General features: G+C 35.3%; 1 protein-coding gene across 1 annotated transcript in view; it reads right to left on the reverse strand.

The window, feature by feature from the left end:
* CNBD1 (cyclic nucleotide binding domain containing 1) overlaps window positions 1-17391 on the reverse strand; it is a 403074-nt gene that overhangs the window by 181805 nt on the left and 203878 nt on the right. Inside the window, exon 5 of the mRNA XM_023518062.1 lies at window positions 4157-4302. Within this exon, the coding sequence (XP_023373830.1) occupies window positions 4157-4302 (146 nt within the window). The remainder of the gene's footprint in view (window positions 1-4156; window positions 4303-17391) is intronic.

The raw sequence follows: 17391 nt of genomic DNA on the forward strand, positions 1-17391 counted from the left end.
TTACAGGCACACACCACCAGACCTGGCTAATTTTTCTATTTTTTTATTGAACAAGGTCTTGATCATGCACAGGCTGATCTTGAACTCCTGATTTCAGGTGATCTTACCACCTCAGCTTTTCAGAGTGTTAGGATTACAACTATGAGCCACCACACGCAGCCTAGAGATTCTTTCTCTGGTGTTACCTACTACTAGATCTAATCCAATTGTTCAGACATGGAATTTGGCTAGTACATACCCTGAACTGATGTTAAATATTTCCCCAATTTATAAGTTTATTTTCTGTTTAGAAAATAAAAATAAATAACAAATTAGAGAAATAAATAACCAGGGAATGGTTACGAATAACCAGGGAATGGTCTTTTATATTCCCCTGAAATGAAAAGTTGTTTTCATTATTTTATTTTTTAAAAGCTCACAATTATTTTTAGGACTGATAACACAGATACGCAATTAGAACTTACAGTGAAGATAGACACTGGAAAAACACTCTGCCAGGCTTTAAGGGAAAATCTTCATGAACCACAGAAAACATCTCAGGCATTAGTCTGTTAAGGCCAATGGCACAGACTGGGTAGTTTACAAGCAATGAAAATGTATTTCTCACAGCTCGGAGAGCTAAGAAGTTTCAGATGGAGATACTAGCAGGTTTGGAGTCTGGTGAAGGCCTGCTTCCTCACAGACAGCCATCCTCACACTCTACCCTCACATGGCGGAAGAAATGAGGGGACTCACTTGATCCTCTTTTTTATGAGGGCACTAATTCATGAGGGTTCCACTAGTGGGACTCAATAAATTCCCAAAGGCCTGCCCTCTTCATACCATCACCTCAGGGGAAAGGATTTCAGATGAATCTGGGGGGCACACAAACATTCAAATGATAAAACCTCAGTTGAGATTAAAGCATATTCTTACTTTAAGATCAATGCAGGTGTTTCAAGATCATGTTTGCCTTTAAGGAAGCTATGGTTTATCATAGGAGTAAAGAATGTATTACTTTTATTACAAGAGTATATTACTTGAATTATGGCTAATTCTTATGTGGAAAAGATGCCTACCACATTTTTCATAAGATTTAGCTACTATGTTCTTGTATGTTAAATAAAATTTAAGCCACAACAAAAAATATCTATGCAGGTTAAGGAAATGGTAACAATTTAGTAATAGAAAATAGTTAAGTATTAAAAATGAATATAAAATTTTATTGTAGTAAGGAGCTATGGAGTTTTGGAGATGTAACCTCAAAAAAAGTTTGGAAAAGAATGAAATAAAATGAAAGAGAAGAGAAGAATACTACGATACTTAATGGGCTACAAGTAAAGGAAACAGTGCAAGGCGATGTCCACATAAAAGAGAAAAACACATATATCGTCAATCATGTTACAGGAATGCATCCTAAAGGTAGATGATAATGAAATTTTGATTTAGGATCTGGTTGCATGCTAGCCACTAAATTGGAATCTCAAGGAAGTTAATTCCTTTAGCTTTCATGAGCTTAGGTTATCAATCTTAATAATATCTTCTGCATAGAGATCCAGTAGAAAACACCGAGATCATTTCACTTCATTAAACTATATCCACGTGTCTACATTTTCATTTATAGATGACTACGTGTAACATATATTACCAGTATATGCAGTAATTTTAATATAAGCACTCTTTATATATAGCAATCATAACGTGGTAAGTAAATTATAACAATCATGTTTTAGTAGCATTGTCACTTAAACTAAAGACTGTGTATGTTTTGTTCATTATTTTAAATCATAATCCTGTTTCCCTGTTAATATGTTATTGCTTACAAAAACTGGATGAATAAGAGGCTGAGTGAATAATGGCCAGTTCAGGAAGCTTCCTTAAATATCGAAACTCTGCAGAACTAGTGGCCAGAAAAGAGACCAGAAGGTGCAAACAGCTGGGTGGAATTGCAACAGAGAAATGGAAGCCTCAGCAGCAGATTGAAATTCAGCGGCCTGGTGACAAGGGACTGTGAGAGGGAATACTTTACATAAAACCGCAGAGGGAGAGAAATGCGCACATGAATAAAGAAAATGGGGAGAGAGAGAGACAGACACCTGGCTGGCCTTGTTTGTTAAGGTGGATGAACAAAGAAGCCTACAAAGGTCAGATATTTAATGAGTCGACTGCTTTGATAGTAAAAAAGATCCGAGATGTCGGAACAGGATGACTTAAAAACTGGAGAGAATTTTGACACAGGTAGCTGTAAACCCAAGAGACTTCCACATTCTTTTTAAGAGGTGTTGAAAAAACATCCTATTGAAGTGCAAGGTGGAATGCCTTATTTAATATAAATAATCAAATTAAAACTGATATCTCTCAAAGATTGGGAGTTCATCTTGTAATAGTCAATCACCTGAGTTATTAACATGCCATCAGCAAAATAAAATGACTTCTAAATTTAATTTTAGAAACTTTTTGAAAACAGAAAATGTGTAATTATAAAGACTAACATGAATATGCATTCCTTGTGGAAAAATTCACCCAACACAAATACATGTAAAAGAAAGAGTTACACCTCTTCATTGCCCCTCAATTCCGTTCCTCTCCTTATTTTAAAAAATATATTTTGGTGGTGTCTTTTAGGACCCACATCTACGTTCAAAACTGACAGCTATGTATATATAAACTCAGTCTTTTTCATAAATATATCATTTGTATAAATCTGCAGTTATTCTCTCTTTATTTTCTTTCATTTTCTTCCTCAATGTATACAAATCTACCTCATCCTTTTTAACCACTGTTGGAATTTCATAGAGGAGGTGTATCATGATACACATAGCCAGTCTTCTAATGGAGGACAGTGAGATTGTTCTCATATTTTTTACCATTACAATTTCAGTGATTTATACAATAAATTAATTTTTAATGACTACCCTCAAGCTAATGGAAAGGCAATGCTGAATGGTCGTCCTCTTTTCCCTTCAATCTTATTTTATCCTCTCAAAACTCCTTTGATTTATTTTTCACTGCTTGATTGCTGATTAAATGGAACTAATTAAGAGAGATCATTGAAGGAAAACTCTCAAAATATGTAAATCTTTTCGGCTGGGTGTGGTGGCTCACGCCTGTAATCCTAGCACACTTCCAGGCTGAGGCAGGTGGATTTCCTGAGCTTAGGTGTTCAAGAACAGCCTGAGCTATAGGGAGACTCTGTCTGTATTAAAAGTAGAAAAGCTAGCCAGGCATTGTGGTTGGAGCCTATAGTTCCAGCTATTTATAAGGCTGAGATAAGGGGATTACTACAAGTGTTTGAGGTTGCTGTGAGCTATGATGCCAGGGCACTCCACCCAGAGCAAAAGAAAAAAAAAACAGTAAACATTTTCAATAGGCACATGGTCACAAAAATTCCAGTTTGGCTTTGAATATCACGACCCTGACAAACGACTTTGTACAAAAAGTGACATGATGTGCAGAGAACGGCTTTAGCATTAGGCTCCGATGTGTCCCAAACTTGATTCTAAGCAGGAATAGCCTGCATAATACTTTTGTGCCTCATGCCCACATCTGAGGAAAAAAATAATATATCTACCTTTATTTGTTTCTCTGAAGAATAAAACAAAGGATTCTCTTGACACACAAAATATATTAAATTGTATGCCACCCACTGAAAAATAAAATATAAGAAGTTCTATCAATGTATCCACTATATCGTTGGTAAAAGGACTAGGGTTGGAAACTAAAAACATATCTGGAGACTTTTTCCTGATATCTGTATCACCTCTGGATCAGTCAAATAATTAATCCAACCACTTCCTATTTTACCTATGAAAATCAGTGTTATGTTGCACTAAAAGTGTTTATCAGACAATGGTTCCCACAGAATGGGAGCAGCAGCACCTGAGACATTACTGTAAATGCAGTTTAGGCTTCAATCCATATTTTGGGTCTCAATGAATCCTCTGATTTTGATCTGTGCTCAAGGTGGAGAAATTTCTCGTGTGTCTCTTAAACCATAAGTGAGCTGTTATTCATTTCACTACCTACAACTTGAAAGAAGGAATACATTTAAATAGTACATTTTTAGCAAGTCAAGTGAAGTTGTCAAGTGAAATTATGAGCAATTATAAAGATGGAGAACTCAAAAGAGTGACGTGCATTTTATCTTGCCAAATTTCTCTCCACACTAGTCTATTACCTGTACAGCCTTTCACCCAGGTTTGAGAAATGACACGTTTACTGAGTATTTTCAGATGCTCATCGCTAAGCTGACAAGCTAAATCTGGAATTGTTTTCAGAATCTTCCACACCGTTTTGTGTTCATGTGGTGTCCTGTGAATAGGCCTTTAAAAAAATAAAAAGAATACAAATTCAGTAGAAAAAAACAAATGCTTCTTGATTTTTTGAGTTTCCAAATTTGGGGTTTCTTTTTATTTAAATGATGAGGAACTATGATGATATTCTACTTTGTCTTATCAACTTTAGAATAGATTTTTCTTCTAACACTCCAATGTACATAATACGACTTTAGGAAACTACACAGTACCTTTATTTTTTAAAAAATTAGACAGTGCAGTACTTCAATTGTAAGACTGAATATTTTATCAGTAGTAATTATAACAATAAAGATCTCCTTCATATATTAAATACAAAAGTTGATGTTCTTACTGCTTATATTTGACACTTTTAAGTACTACTAAAGTTAGAACAAATGAAACTATAATTTAACATTGAAGAAAACAAATTTTAAGTGAAAAGATGTACGTATAAATACATATGTTATCATGGAATGGATATTTATTATTTATTCCTAATCATTACACTCACTCTTTAATAAATGTAACAGTATAAGCAGTATGTAAAATTCACAAAATTCTCGAGGGACTAACCCTAGCTAACATACACATCATCACTAAGTACTCAGCATTTCTTTTAAGCAATTTTAAAAAATCTGGTCTGAAAATCAACTTAGCAGAATGTAAGATGCCTATACCACATATGTGGGTTTACTAGTAAAAATCTCCGTTTAGACACAATGTTTCATCTCCTCATCTGGTGTGTGTGTGCATCTGTACATGTTTTGCTGTATGTGTGGTTATTGCAGAATGATATAATTTGTGGGTTTCATTGTGGGCTGCAGCAAAAAGAGAAAAAAAAGCTCCAACAGACAACACCGGTTTAGTAGAAAGTACTTAGAAATCATTTTCAGGAGACTAGCTACCTACTAAGCATCATTTAAAAATTTATATTTCAGATGCAATAATAAAAAAATTAGCATTGGGAATAGCGTACTATCATAACCAAAAGCTAAAATACATATCGTTAACATACAAATAAGGAATGGCAAGAAAATCATATCACAGACACATAAGATGGAAATACATATATACTTAGCAACACAATATTAGCTCCCTGCAATAATTTGGAAGGCAAACCGGGTGCCTAGGAAACTTGGTCCTTCACAGAAAGTGGCTAGAAAGAGCCAGCGAGTTGCTTCCCTCAACTCAGTGTAGTTTGTCTATAGCAAGGTATTGTTAAGTGACTGAGGTTTATCAGTCTCTTTATTTTTAAAGAAAATAAAGTGGGCACAGATCTAAAAGCCAAGAACTTGTTGATCTCATGTAGCAAGAAAAGACTGAAAGAAAAAAGTTCTTGGCTATCAAGGGGCCATTAAGTCTTCTCAGCTAAATACACATAGATCAGAAGCTTGCTACATTTTTGAAGGATTTTTACCTTTAAAGAAGCCAACACTATACACAATAATGTTTTGACTCATTGAACCAAAAGAAATTGTCCAACACTTTTCACCCTTCAAAACAAACATCCTCCCCACTGTTCTCGTTTGTTTGTTTGGAACAAAAGATATGATAAAACCTCCCAGAAAGTAGAGCCAAGGGGTGTTCCTCCCCACAAAAAAAGATCTAGGATCTAATTTTGAAACCGTCTAACACTGTCAGGGCCAAGGTTTTTATAGTACTCACTCAGCAGAACTACATGGTTGCTACAAATCAATGACTACAGTCCGTGTCCATTTCTTCCTTTTTCTGAAGGTAAGATTTTATACAGGACAGATAATCCCTGGATCCACTATTGTATGTTATATAACAGGGCAGCAACAAATAACTTTCTCCCTGGTTTTTATATTAGAGCATCAGAAATAGCCATATCCATTCTTGACGGCAAAGAAGGTATATCTTCCAAGATCCTAGACTGTGAGATGAAAGTATCCTCCAAGATCCTGGACTGTGAGATGAAAGTATCCTCCAAGATCCTGGACTGTGAGATGAAATAACAGGCAAAACTTCTGATTTTGTCTTTTATAGAGAATGAATGTGTATGTTGAAAAGGGGCATACACAGGTAGGTGGTAACCAGCATGCGGCAAACTGCAGAACAGATGTTAGCTGCTCAAGAATTGATTCCTCATATTTCTCGGCACACGGGTGAAACACATCTCAGATTCACTCATATTGTGACCATATGACTCAGTTCTAGCCAGTAGAGTGAACAGATGCAGAGGTAAAGTGTGGCCTCCTACATGGCCAAATTTTCTAAATTCATTTGAATCTGCATTTATTAGGTAGAAAATAGTATGTGTGTGTAAATATTTGAACACATATCATACATCAAAATATATGTCAAAATATGTATCACATAATATGTGTGCATAATAGGAAGGTGTGCATGTATGTATGTGAGTTGTGCCTCAATATATGTATAGATACCAACAAGTTCTAACAAAATTAGAGCACGTAGTATGTGCCGGATAGTCTCTTTGTGTATAAAAAGTACCAATATACTTCCTTTATGAAACCTTTCCTATTTAACAAGTAGGAAATGTTAAAGGTGCTCGAGATCTCATGAATAGTAACAGAACTAAGTAGTCATGGTTAGAATCTAGGCAACTGGACTCTGCACCACATGTTTGAGAATTTCAGCTTATGGTCAAAGGCTTTGTGTGATTTTTCAGTCATCGCTCCAGGCAACTGCAAAGGCTTTACTTGGCAGGCCTCAGAGAGGAAGCTGCTCTCTCCACATCAGACTTTGTGTACAGCATGTGTATGGCAGTCTCTGAAGGAGCTGTCCTCAGGAACTTGGTCCCCTGGCCAGCAATACTCACTGGTATGTATACCCGCATGCCTAAACCAAAGCTCTGCATTTGGAATGCTCCCTGTTGGAGGATCTTACGACCACTTCCCTCCATTCTAACTCAGCACTCAGCCCTTTTCTGCCTATAGCCTTCCCTTTACCCCCACCCCAGATTTACATTTGATAAATCTCATCACTTAAAGAAAGGGTTAAAAGTAATAATTTTGTTGTTGTTGCTGCTGTTGTTTAGAAATGGGATTTTGTTCTTTTGCCCAGGCTGAAGAGCAGTAGTACAATCAGAGCTCCTGTTTCAGCCTACTGAGTAGCTGGAACTATTACACCATAATGCCTGGCTAAACTTTTTTTCTCTTTTTCAAGACCAGGTATCACTATGTTGTTGCCCAGTCTGATCTCAAATGCCTAATCTCAAGAGATCTTCTCACCTCAGCCTCTCAAGTCATGGAATGATAGGTGTGAACCACTGCACCAGGCTAAAATTCTTTATCATTTTGATCTGTGATAATTTACTTATTCTATAATTTACATATTCCGACTCAAACATGTGAAATATTATTTCCTACAACTAACCTAATCTTTCTTATGGAAATCTCATTCCTTTTCAAGTTATAGTTATTGCTTCCTCCTGAATTTCTACACCATTTCTACACTACCAATAACATATTTGGAATATCATATTTGGGCCATGGAAAAACAGAAGTGGTGGTAACTCCCCAATCTCGCCTCCCGTTACCACCTTTCTCCCTCTACATTTCTCCCTTCTACTGCCTCATTTTAGCAATAGTATTAAGGATTTTTGAGGTTTTGCTCTGACAAATAATCGGCACATTCTTCTGTTCTGAAACTCCCCCTAAAATCATTTGAATCTTACATACATTCCTGTATTTATATCTTTGGGATAATGAGTAAAAATAATCGGGTATGAAAATCTGACCTCCACTTCTTTAACATGGCCTTCACGTCTCTTTCAAGCTCTACTCTTCTTCTATGTCTACGTCAGGCACATCCTTTATATAAATGGGACCCATCCCTTCTTACTACTGACTTCCTGGACTACTCTTATTACAAGAAATACTGCAAGGAAAGAGACTAGAATAATGAAAAAGAAAAACTCATACACTGCAAACTATTTCATAAACTAGAATAGTCTCATTATGAATTACCACATTTTGCCATGTATAATGTGTGCTTTTTTGCTTAAAGTTTTTAGGGAAAAATAAGTATGCATATTATACATGGGTAGTACAACTTGGGAGCAGGGGGACTCAGTGGGCCTCATTGGGCAACCGCACTACTGGCTGGGGCTGCCAGGTGCTCAGGGTTCTAGTCCAGGAAGATCTAGGATCCCATGGGAACAGGGCAGAGCAGCCTCCATTGAACCCCATGGGAGGAGGTGGCAGCAAGGCTAGCAAGACAGGCCATGGCTATGTGGCATGAGGGCCAAGACCAAAGTGACAGGCATGCAGATGGGGTCAGGAGCCCCACACAGGGACCCCTAGCTACCTAGGCTGAGAAGCCTCAGAAGCTCCTGCCTTCTAGCCAGACACCTGGTTATCTTAGTCAGGGTTCCTGATAGCTCCCAGAAGTACTCCCAGGAGATCAAGAAGGAGCAGTTGTCACAATACAGGCAGGAGCTGGAGAGTGGTGCAGTCCGCATGTTTACAGAGAAATGTTTACCCTCCTCAGATGTGTCTCTCTCAGCCAAGAGCTGGCCACTTTCTCAAGGAGCATCTTCCTGAAAGTGTGCCAACAACGTGGTGTGCATTATACATGGGATCATATTATACACATCAAAATGCAGTATAAGACCACAAGCAATGGTATGTAAAAAGATGCTATTCCCTCTGTATTTTCATCAGCTCACTTTCATTCCTGTTTCTAGTCCCAATTCCAGCTGATAGCCGATAGAGAAATTTTAGTGTATTACAAATATTTCAGGGACTTCAGTAGTAATAAAATAATTTCTATTGTTCCCTTTCTACTCCTTTCTCTCTCAGTATCACCTCAAATACAGGGTCTCATAAAGAGTCATAATAAGCAGTCATCTGGCTTCTGATCATCCACATCTATGTGGGTTGGTATCTGCTGAGTTGTAATTATCACTACTCCCTTCGGCTTCCATGCTGACATCCCCCTCAGTATTCCCAGTTGTAGATACACATGATCTGGGTTTTCTAAAACTCTTAGAAATCTATTGACTTTTCACCCTTGCTGATAAGAGCATAGTTTGACTACTTCAAGCAACATCTCGGAGGCCATGAGAAATTGGTGAGTACTCTCTTAAGGCCTCTCTACTCCTAATATTAATTTACTCAGATATGCAAGTGATATGGAGCTTCTGCATTTTTCTGCCACAGACTTAATCTTTCTAACAATCTCTGATCTGCTAGGTTGAAGAGTAAAACAAGGCAAATCCAAAATAATTCTTGAACTTAACTCTTAACAATATCATATCTTCTGATAGATAAAATCCCTAGTCCACTTAAATACTGAAGATACACAGAGTTTAGCTTCTCATACTAGCTGATAGTCACCGCCTATCTTAGTAGACTTAGGCTCTATAGTAAAAGTGCTTAGTTTTTCAGAGTTGCCCCACTCACAATTTTTCTCCTGACAAGGGATTGTAAATATATGAGGGGGTTGACTGCATACTGATGGCAGTGGGTAGAGTAATAATTGGTATAAATGTGCTTAAAATTTTGAAGAAATGTAATCAGGTTGCTTGCCATGACACATAAACAAAGTCATTATACTTGGGTAGGATATTTGCCAATAAAACAGTAAATTAGAACACCCAGGTACAAACAGGGGAGAAAACAGTGTGACACATTTTACAAGAAGCAATATTTAAACTGAGGACCTAAGAGGACAATTTCATCAAGGACACTTAGTTAATAATGGGTGGAAAAAAGTATTTAAAATGCTAAAAAGTAATGAGTAAAGAGTGAATCATGTTGCTCACACACACATAACCACATACGGCATGGCACAAAAGTGCACACACGTACAAAATCTGAATCTAAATAGAATAATTTCAGTACATCAGAATAAATTACTAAACTATAAAAAGGAAAAAAGCATATAAGTTTATTATTTACAATGAAATCTAAATATTATATGTAGAAAGATATACATGATAGTAGTCAAAACTAAAAATAACTATTCAAGAATAAATGATTAAAGTGCTACACTTTCTCAAGGGGACATTATTTAGCTTATTATGGTATCAGGCATATAACTCATAATTCTAGGTAGCAATAGAAATCTACAATACCTGTCATATGTTATTAAATATAACCTATATAGTTATCCTGGGGGGGTTATAAGTGATTCTTAATGATCTGTTTTTACAATTGAAAATGCCATAATTAAAATATTCACTTCAGATTTTCAATTTTATGAGTCTTAATGATTCAGAAATCATTATCTTCTTAAAGATTATTTCATTTAACTAACTGCTTTTAAAATGTCAGTTTATCCTATAGGTTATTTCCATTACCTGGTTTCTTCTTCCTTAAAAACATGACAACTATTTACTAGACTATACATGAAATGACAATTGTCTTCTGTTTTATTTCATCCATTAAAATCTCATTCTAAATTATTGGGTATAGCTTAGTCAGAGAGCTGAGTTTTCTCTGTGTTGTTTATTTATTTATTTACTTATTCATTCTTAGTGTAAGGTGCCTAACCTGTTTAGTTTTATCTGACTGGGTATTAGAAATTCTGTTAAGGACAACTTCTTGTCCTTTTGTAGACAAATAGGAAAGAAAAAAAATAAAGTGGGGTAATTCTTATTACAAGAAAGACTTCATTCATGGAGAATTACCAGAAGAGCAGGGAAGGTCTCTAAAAGTGAAAGAAAATTTCAGAGATGCTGATTATCTAGGTCGTGTCATAAACTGATGTTTAATTAGAAGTGGAGTTATTTGGGAGCTGATGCATATATTTGAAAAGCTGTCAAATTAAAGAGGGATTAAGATCATTCTGTCTGGCAATTATGAGTAAATGTTATAAAGAGGTCGATTTTTCTAATTAAAAAGCATGATTACAAATATTAAAACAAGAAAACAGATCTTTGGGGAGATACACAGGAAATTCAAGCACTAACTCCCTATCCAAGTCCCCCAAAGGTTTGAGTTTATACTTTCTTTTAATACTGGTCAAAAATAAACAATCCCCCCAAAAAAATATCAACATGAGGCTCAGTCATGTGCCATGGGAAACTTGATAATCTTTTTATATCCTGGAGATTTGGGTGGAAGCTTAAGTCTCCTTTAGTCATTTCTTGCTGATTTTCTATGTTCAGTGAATGTCTAATCTCCGGGTTAGAAGGCAGAATTTGCTGTGGTCAGTTTGTTTTGTTTTCTTTTAAATGACATTATGTCCTTCTAACACAGAAGATTGAGGCCAGATAGAGAAGAAATTGCTGCTTATTTTGAGTTTTCAATATTTTCACTAATGATATTATGTGATTCTTGTGATACAAGATTGAACAAGAGTAGTGATATTCAAATGCACATGTGCTCACACACACCGTCATGGAGCAATTTGTTCCAACTAAACCTTACACAGAGTGTACACGAAGTTAAAGCAGAACTATACCAATCAAAGGAATGGACAGTTTCCACACTAGACCTCTTCTTTCCCTACACACACCTGAAAGAATAATTAGGAAACCATGGGCTGACGTAAAATTATAGGAAATCTTAAGGTTCATTTTGACACGAATATTATTTCAACTAGATTGTTGCCCACTATACTTTATGTTAGTATCATGCAATTATACGGAGCAATGAAGAACTACACTCTCTGATCCAGTCTTCTTGTTTTAAACTGGAAAAGTTGAGGTTTTGAGATGTTTAATAACTTGCCCACCATCACATGGATAATAAATTGTGAAACCAGGACTTCATCTCAGGGAGTCTCACTCCAGAACTTCAGTTCTCATCTTCTTAGCTATATCAAACTCTATCAAATCTTTATTATAGTGATTTTTATTTACTTTGAATTATAGGGACTCACTGAGTTGGGGCACAAGATATTCCAGTTTTTGTTGGGTCTGACATACAATACATGAAAAAGAATACAAATTTATAAATTAAAAATCTGGCACGGATATAAACAATTACTTAGAAAAAAGAAGAGGTGCAAAAATTATAAATTTTTAAAAGCTGAATGTTTTTAAAACATCCCCAAATGCAGAAAAATCCTATAACACTTTGTTTCTTGTGTTCTTCCATTATACTCATTTTTCTTTTCATTTCATTTTTTACATATTTTCACTTCTTTGTATGACAATAACTTTATAGTATTTTGACTGAAAAAATAGATTCTTCTCTTTAGCTTGGTTGATTGAATTTTTAAAAAAACTCTGATAATTTACTTATTATTTATTTATTTATTTATTTATTTTTGAGACAGAGTCTCACTCTGTTGCCCTGGGTAGTGCCACGGCATCATAGCTCACAGCAAATTCTAGGGCTTAAGTGATCCTCTGTCTCAGTTTCCTGAGTAGCAGGGATGACAGGCACCCACCACAATGCCTGGCTAGTTTTTCTGTTTTTAGAACAGCCTGTCTCACTCTTGTGCAGGCTGGTCCCAAACTCCTGAACTCAAGCAATCCACTGGCAGGGCAGAACCAAAAAGTATACCCTACCAGACTAGATGCAAAGGAAATCTGTCTCTAACTTAACTTTCCCTGAACTGTATGCCCCAAATGCCTGAGGTCTCTCTAATCCCAGGTGTCAAGAAAACGAAGTAAAGGAAAACATTGGCAGACAAAGAGAGAACACGTGGTTACAGCTAATAAATCTTACTTTTGCAAATTTTGCAGCAACTTAGGAGCATGTGAATACATTTGTAGGAACTCTCCAAGGGCTTCTGAAGGGACTCATGCAAATTAAATGACAGGCCTAAAGCTTAAGCTTCATTACCTTCAGGGCAAATCTACACCTGAGTTGAGGTCTAGTTATTAAGCAAAATAACGGTAAGAAAATGAAATCAGTAATCAGGCTGAATTCAAAATACAAGAGCTTGAATCTGGAGGGACAAGAGGTAGGGAAACAAAAAAAGATCATGAAGTAAGAAACACAGAGCAAGGTAAAACGATGAGCTTGAATCAGAAGGTAGGGAGGAATTAGCCGAGATGGAAAACTTGGGGAAAATGGCAGAAATGAGTTCATGGAACATTAGCAAGGAACAGGAGGCCTTGGAAGTCTCTTCCATCTGGGCATATCTGTCCCTAGAAAAAGTATCCTGCACACACAGCTGCATGGGTTCCTCAAGGATACAAAAGCTTCCTATAATTTGACAGTCTCGGTTTGGGGATACATGAACATATTCAGAAATCACACAGTTAAAATCCCTAGGCTTTAGCAGGTATATAACATTTTATCAAATTATCTGTAAGCTACAGATTAGTAGGATTAAAAAAAAATCCAACTAAAAAGTTCCCTTTAATTAAAGGCTGCACTTTGACCCCCTTAGTAGTATTAGAAACAGTATTTGTGGCTGTTAAAAATTATTTGAAAGTGACAGATATGTGATTTCCCCCTAAATGTCGTTTTTTTCAATATGTCTTCCTTTCCCCACGTGTTTCTAAGCAACCCACTGTAAAATTCTTTCCCTGGAATCTCGTATGTACTTGAAGGATTTCTCGAATCATTAATCATTAATATGCACATCACCTTCTGTCTGACTTTTCATTTTAATTCCCTAATCAGTCAAGGATGAATGAACAGAATAACAATTGATTTTATTTGATCATCCAAATTCACATGACAAATGCTTATCATTATTAGTTTTTCCATAAATTGAGTTTGGTCATTCACAGAGTGTGCACATCAGAGGCACAGCATGATTTGGGTTCTCTTTGCTATTTCTACACACCGTTGAAAATTGAAAGATTAATGCCAACAACTTTAACTCTTCTTTTCAAACTCCTAATTAGAAAACAGATGACTATTTTTTCAAACGTCTCCCTTTGTTGTTTGGGAAGGATGGCTGGGCTTTTTCTTGTGGAAGGAGAGAAATTAAAAGACATGGCGTGCCAACAGAATATTGAGGTGGCATATTTCCTTTCATTCTCAATGGCAGGATTGAAGAAAACATTTGTCTGCTAACTGGAAACATTTTTATTAATAAAACCAGTTGCAATTAGCTTAATTTCCCTATGTGTTTTTGTTCCAAGGCCAAACCTGAGAATTTTGAAAATTCTCAGGCAAGATACGGCATCAAAAAGGACACACTACTTTAGCGTCTTTGACAAACCCCGTCCGTAAGAGATGAGTGGTTAACAACAGCCACACATAAAAGGGCTTAAGTAAGTTCTCAAAATACTTCAAAAGCTGCCTGTAATCTCACTTTCTGAACAGATTCAGCAATAGTAAACATAATAATCGTGGATTACTGATACACGCAGATGTTTACAGCTGACTTTTATCGAAGGCTTTCTGCATCCTTTGTGCTTAGGCATTTGAAAGTACTGCTTCCAGGACACAATTGATGAAAAGGATTTTTCTCCAAAAGACACTGACAGGCTATTTTGCTGGGAACCTTAGTTATTCTTCACTTAATCACACAAGTTCTCTTTTTGTTCTCAAAAAATGCAATAACTGTGTCACGTTGGATTCAGAAGGTGAGCGATAGCTTCTGCAGACAGTTTGAATTTTTGGATTCACCCCAGAACAGACCCTCTACTATCTGACCATTCATTTATTTAGATGGCAGATAGGTTTGTGCAATGGTTAATTTTTAGGTAATATTCTAAATGCAGGGGTATAACAAAGATAAATACAGATACAGTCCTTACCTCCCACAACTTGAAATTCAGAAGGGAAGTCAGACATTAAACATAACTCATTTGTGTGAAAGTGTTATAAAAGATACTGTGTGCCCAGGAAAATAATGATGAGACATAACCTACTCTGGGAGAATGCAGAGATCAGAACATGTGTCCCAGAGATGGTGAAAAATAAAATGACACCTGAAAAATAAGCTGGTAGTGCATGGAAAAGGGAAGCATATCAGCAAATGTTTCCGGAATAAAAAATTACAAAGAATCAGAGTCCAAGTATTCAAGAAACATTTTGTGAAGAATGGCCAGTGTGGTCAGACTAGAGAGGGTAATGAGGAAATTGGAAATATATTGAATCTGAAATGGTAGGCAAGGCAAAATCCTAGAGGGCATTATAAACCTCGTGAAGAATTTTAGATTTTGTCATTAGAAAGGTAAAGTCATCTAAGGACTTTCTTAAAAGGGAAAACTGGACAGATTTACATTTTTGAAAGTTCACACTGGCTACAGAGAAAAGGATGGATTAAGGTATTGTAAAACTAATGCACTGAGATCAGTTAGGAAGATATTACAGTAGATTATATACTGAGAAATTCTGGATGACATTTTAGAAATCAATTTGTAACATAATTAGTGAACTTAAGGGTCAATAAAAAGGCAATACAATTCAATATCAGGCAGGCAATGGGCCCTTCCACTGAAGTAACCATGATATCACTGGTATTATTGATAATCATGATTGGAGGAGTTTCTTTAGTAGGATAGCTAATTGATAAAGCTAGTTCAAAATGTTTCCAGTGAAAAATAATCTGTTTTGTTTAGTGTCTTGAATTGGTGACTATATTTCACCTGTGATCAAAATGCTAATTATATGTACACATACACAGAAGTAGAAATACTCTATTATTTCTTCTTTAACATATCTTTTTTGGCATATGCTCTTTCATCATCTAAAGTATACCATGGAATTTACAAACTCAAATTTCAATAGTTTAGCTCTAACTCTTTCATTATTTATGGGAAAATATCTGCATAGCAAAGATATAAAAGATATTTATTTTATGTATCATTTATTAAATATACAGAGAGAATTGGAGAGAAATATGTACATATGTATTTAAAATATTTATATAGCTACATTTAAATATCCAGTATATAGATATATATCAACAGATATTGAAATATAGCTATATTAATATGTTAATTTTTAATATTGTTTTAATAAATGTTGCCTTTTTGAATATTGATAAAAAAGACTACATAGAGAAAATTCTATAAGTATTGAGTAAAACAAAAATACTAAAATATTATATATATTATCAGTTATGTACTTAAATTACCTGCTTCTTGGCAGAAAAAAATTGATTTAAGTTAAAAATTTGAGTTTTTAAATCAACAGTAATTAAGGCATTTCTACTTTCTTCTGTGAAGCTCAAAATTCTCTGACATAACTGTAACGCTAATACAGATCAATTAGGTAATCTAAGAAGATTCGTATATTCTCATTCCATTTTTAAATAACCTTTGCTTAGATGTTTTCATTTTTAAAATCTGGTTATATACATGCTTTATTAAAAGGCACTCAAAATATTTTCAAAAACTTGTTTACACTATACATTTCAAAAACAACCTAAAAACAGAAATTTTTATTTAAGTAGATGATTTAAAAATTAAGTAGAGATTCAAAAATGAATTTAAAATATAAATTAACTTTATAATAAATTTGAAATAAGAGCATTATATTGCAGTTCATTGATTCAAATCAGATTAAAAGGGCTGCTTTTATTACATTTCTTTAAATAGCTTATACAAATATATTTTAAAAAGTTCTTCCTTGTTTATTTTTATTTGTCCATTTGTTTGTTCTTTTTTTTAACTTTGGAGAAGGTGGAAGTGGATGTGAACAGCACTTGATGACTAGATACAGAGCAGAGAATGGAGCTGGAAGATTGGTTGTAAATGAGAAGATGGTCAGGAAGTATTTTAGGTGCTTGATTATGTTGGGTAAAGAGAGAAGAAATTTTGGAAGACCACCAGCTTACTGGCTTATGAAATTATAAGTATGACTGCGGAACTCATTTAGGTAAGGAAAGCTGCAGAAGAAAAAGTTTAGTAGAATCACTACACAAACTTTTAAAATCAGAATAAATACCTACCTGTAGGCACCTGATTCTAGGAAAGATAGATTAATAAGGGCTAGATTTAAATTTCTGCCCCAAACAACTAAAAACAAAATAACATAAAAAATGATTTTGAAAAGAACCATAGACAAGAACTGTAATAGACATGTTCTTTATTTGACAATGCGAATGTTACTTTCTTTGCATTACTATTATTATTATTGCTTAATATTTTGACACGGCAACTATCTGTTTTCTTTTCTGAATGTATTTATGTTCGTTCATTCTTTATGAGGTTTTTGTTTCTAGTCCTTATCTTAAACACTGTTATTGTTATGGGTGGTACCTGTGGCTCAAAAGGGTAGGGCACCGGCCCCATATGCTGGAGGTGGCGGGTTCAAACCCAGCC

The sequence above is a fragment of the Otolemur garnettii genome, unplaced genomic scaffold (assembly GCF_000181295.1).
Source record: "Otolemur garnettii isolate 467f Iridium unplaced genomic scaffold, OtoGar3 scaffold00004, whole genome shotgun sequence".
NCBI lineage: Eukaryota > Metazoa > Chordata > Mammalia > Primates > Galagidae > Otolemur > Otolemur garnettii.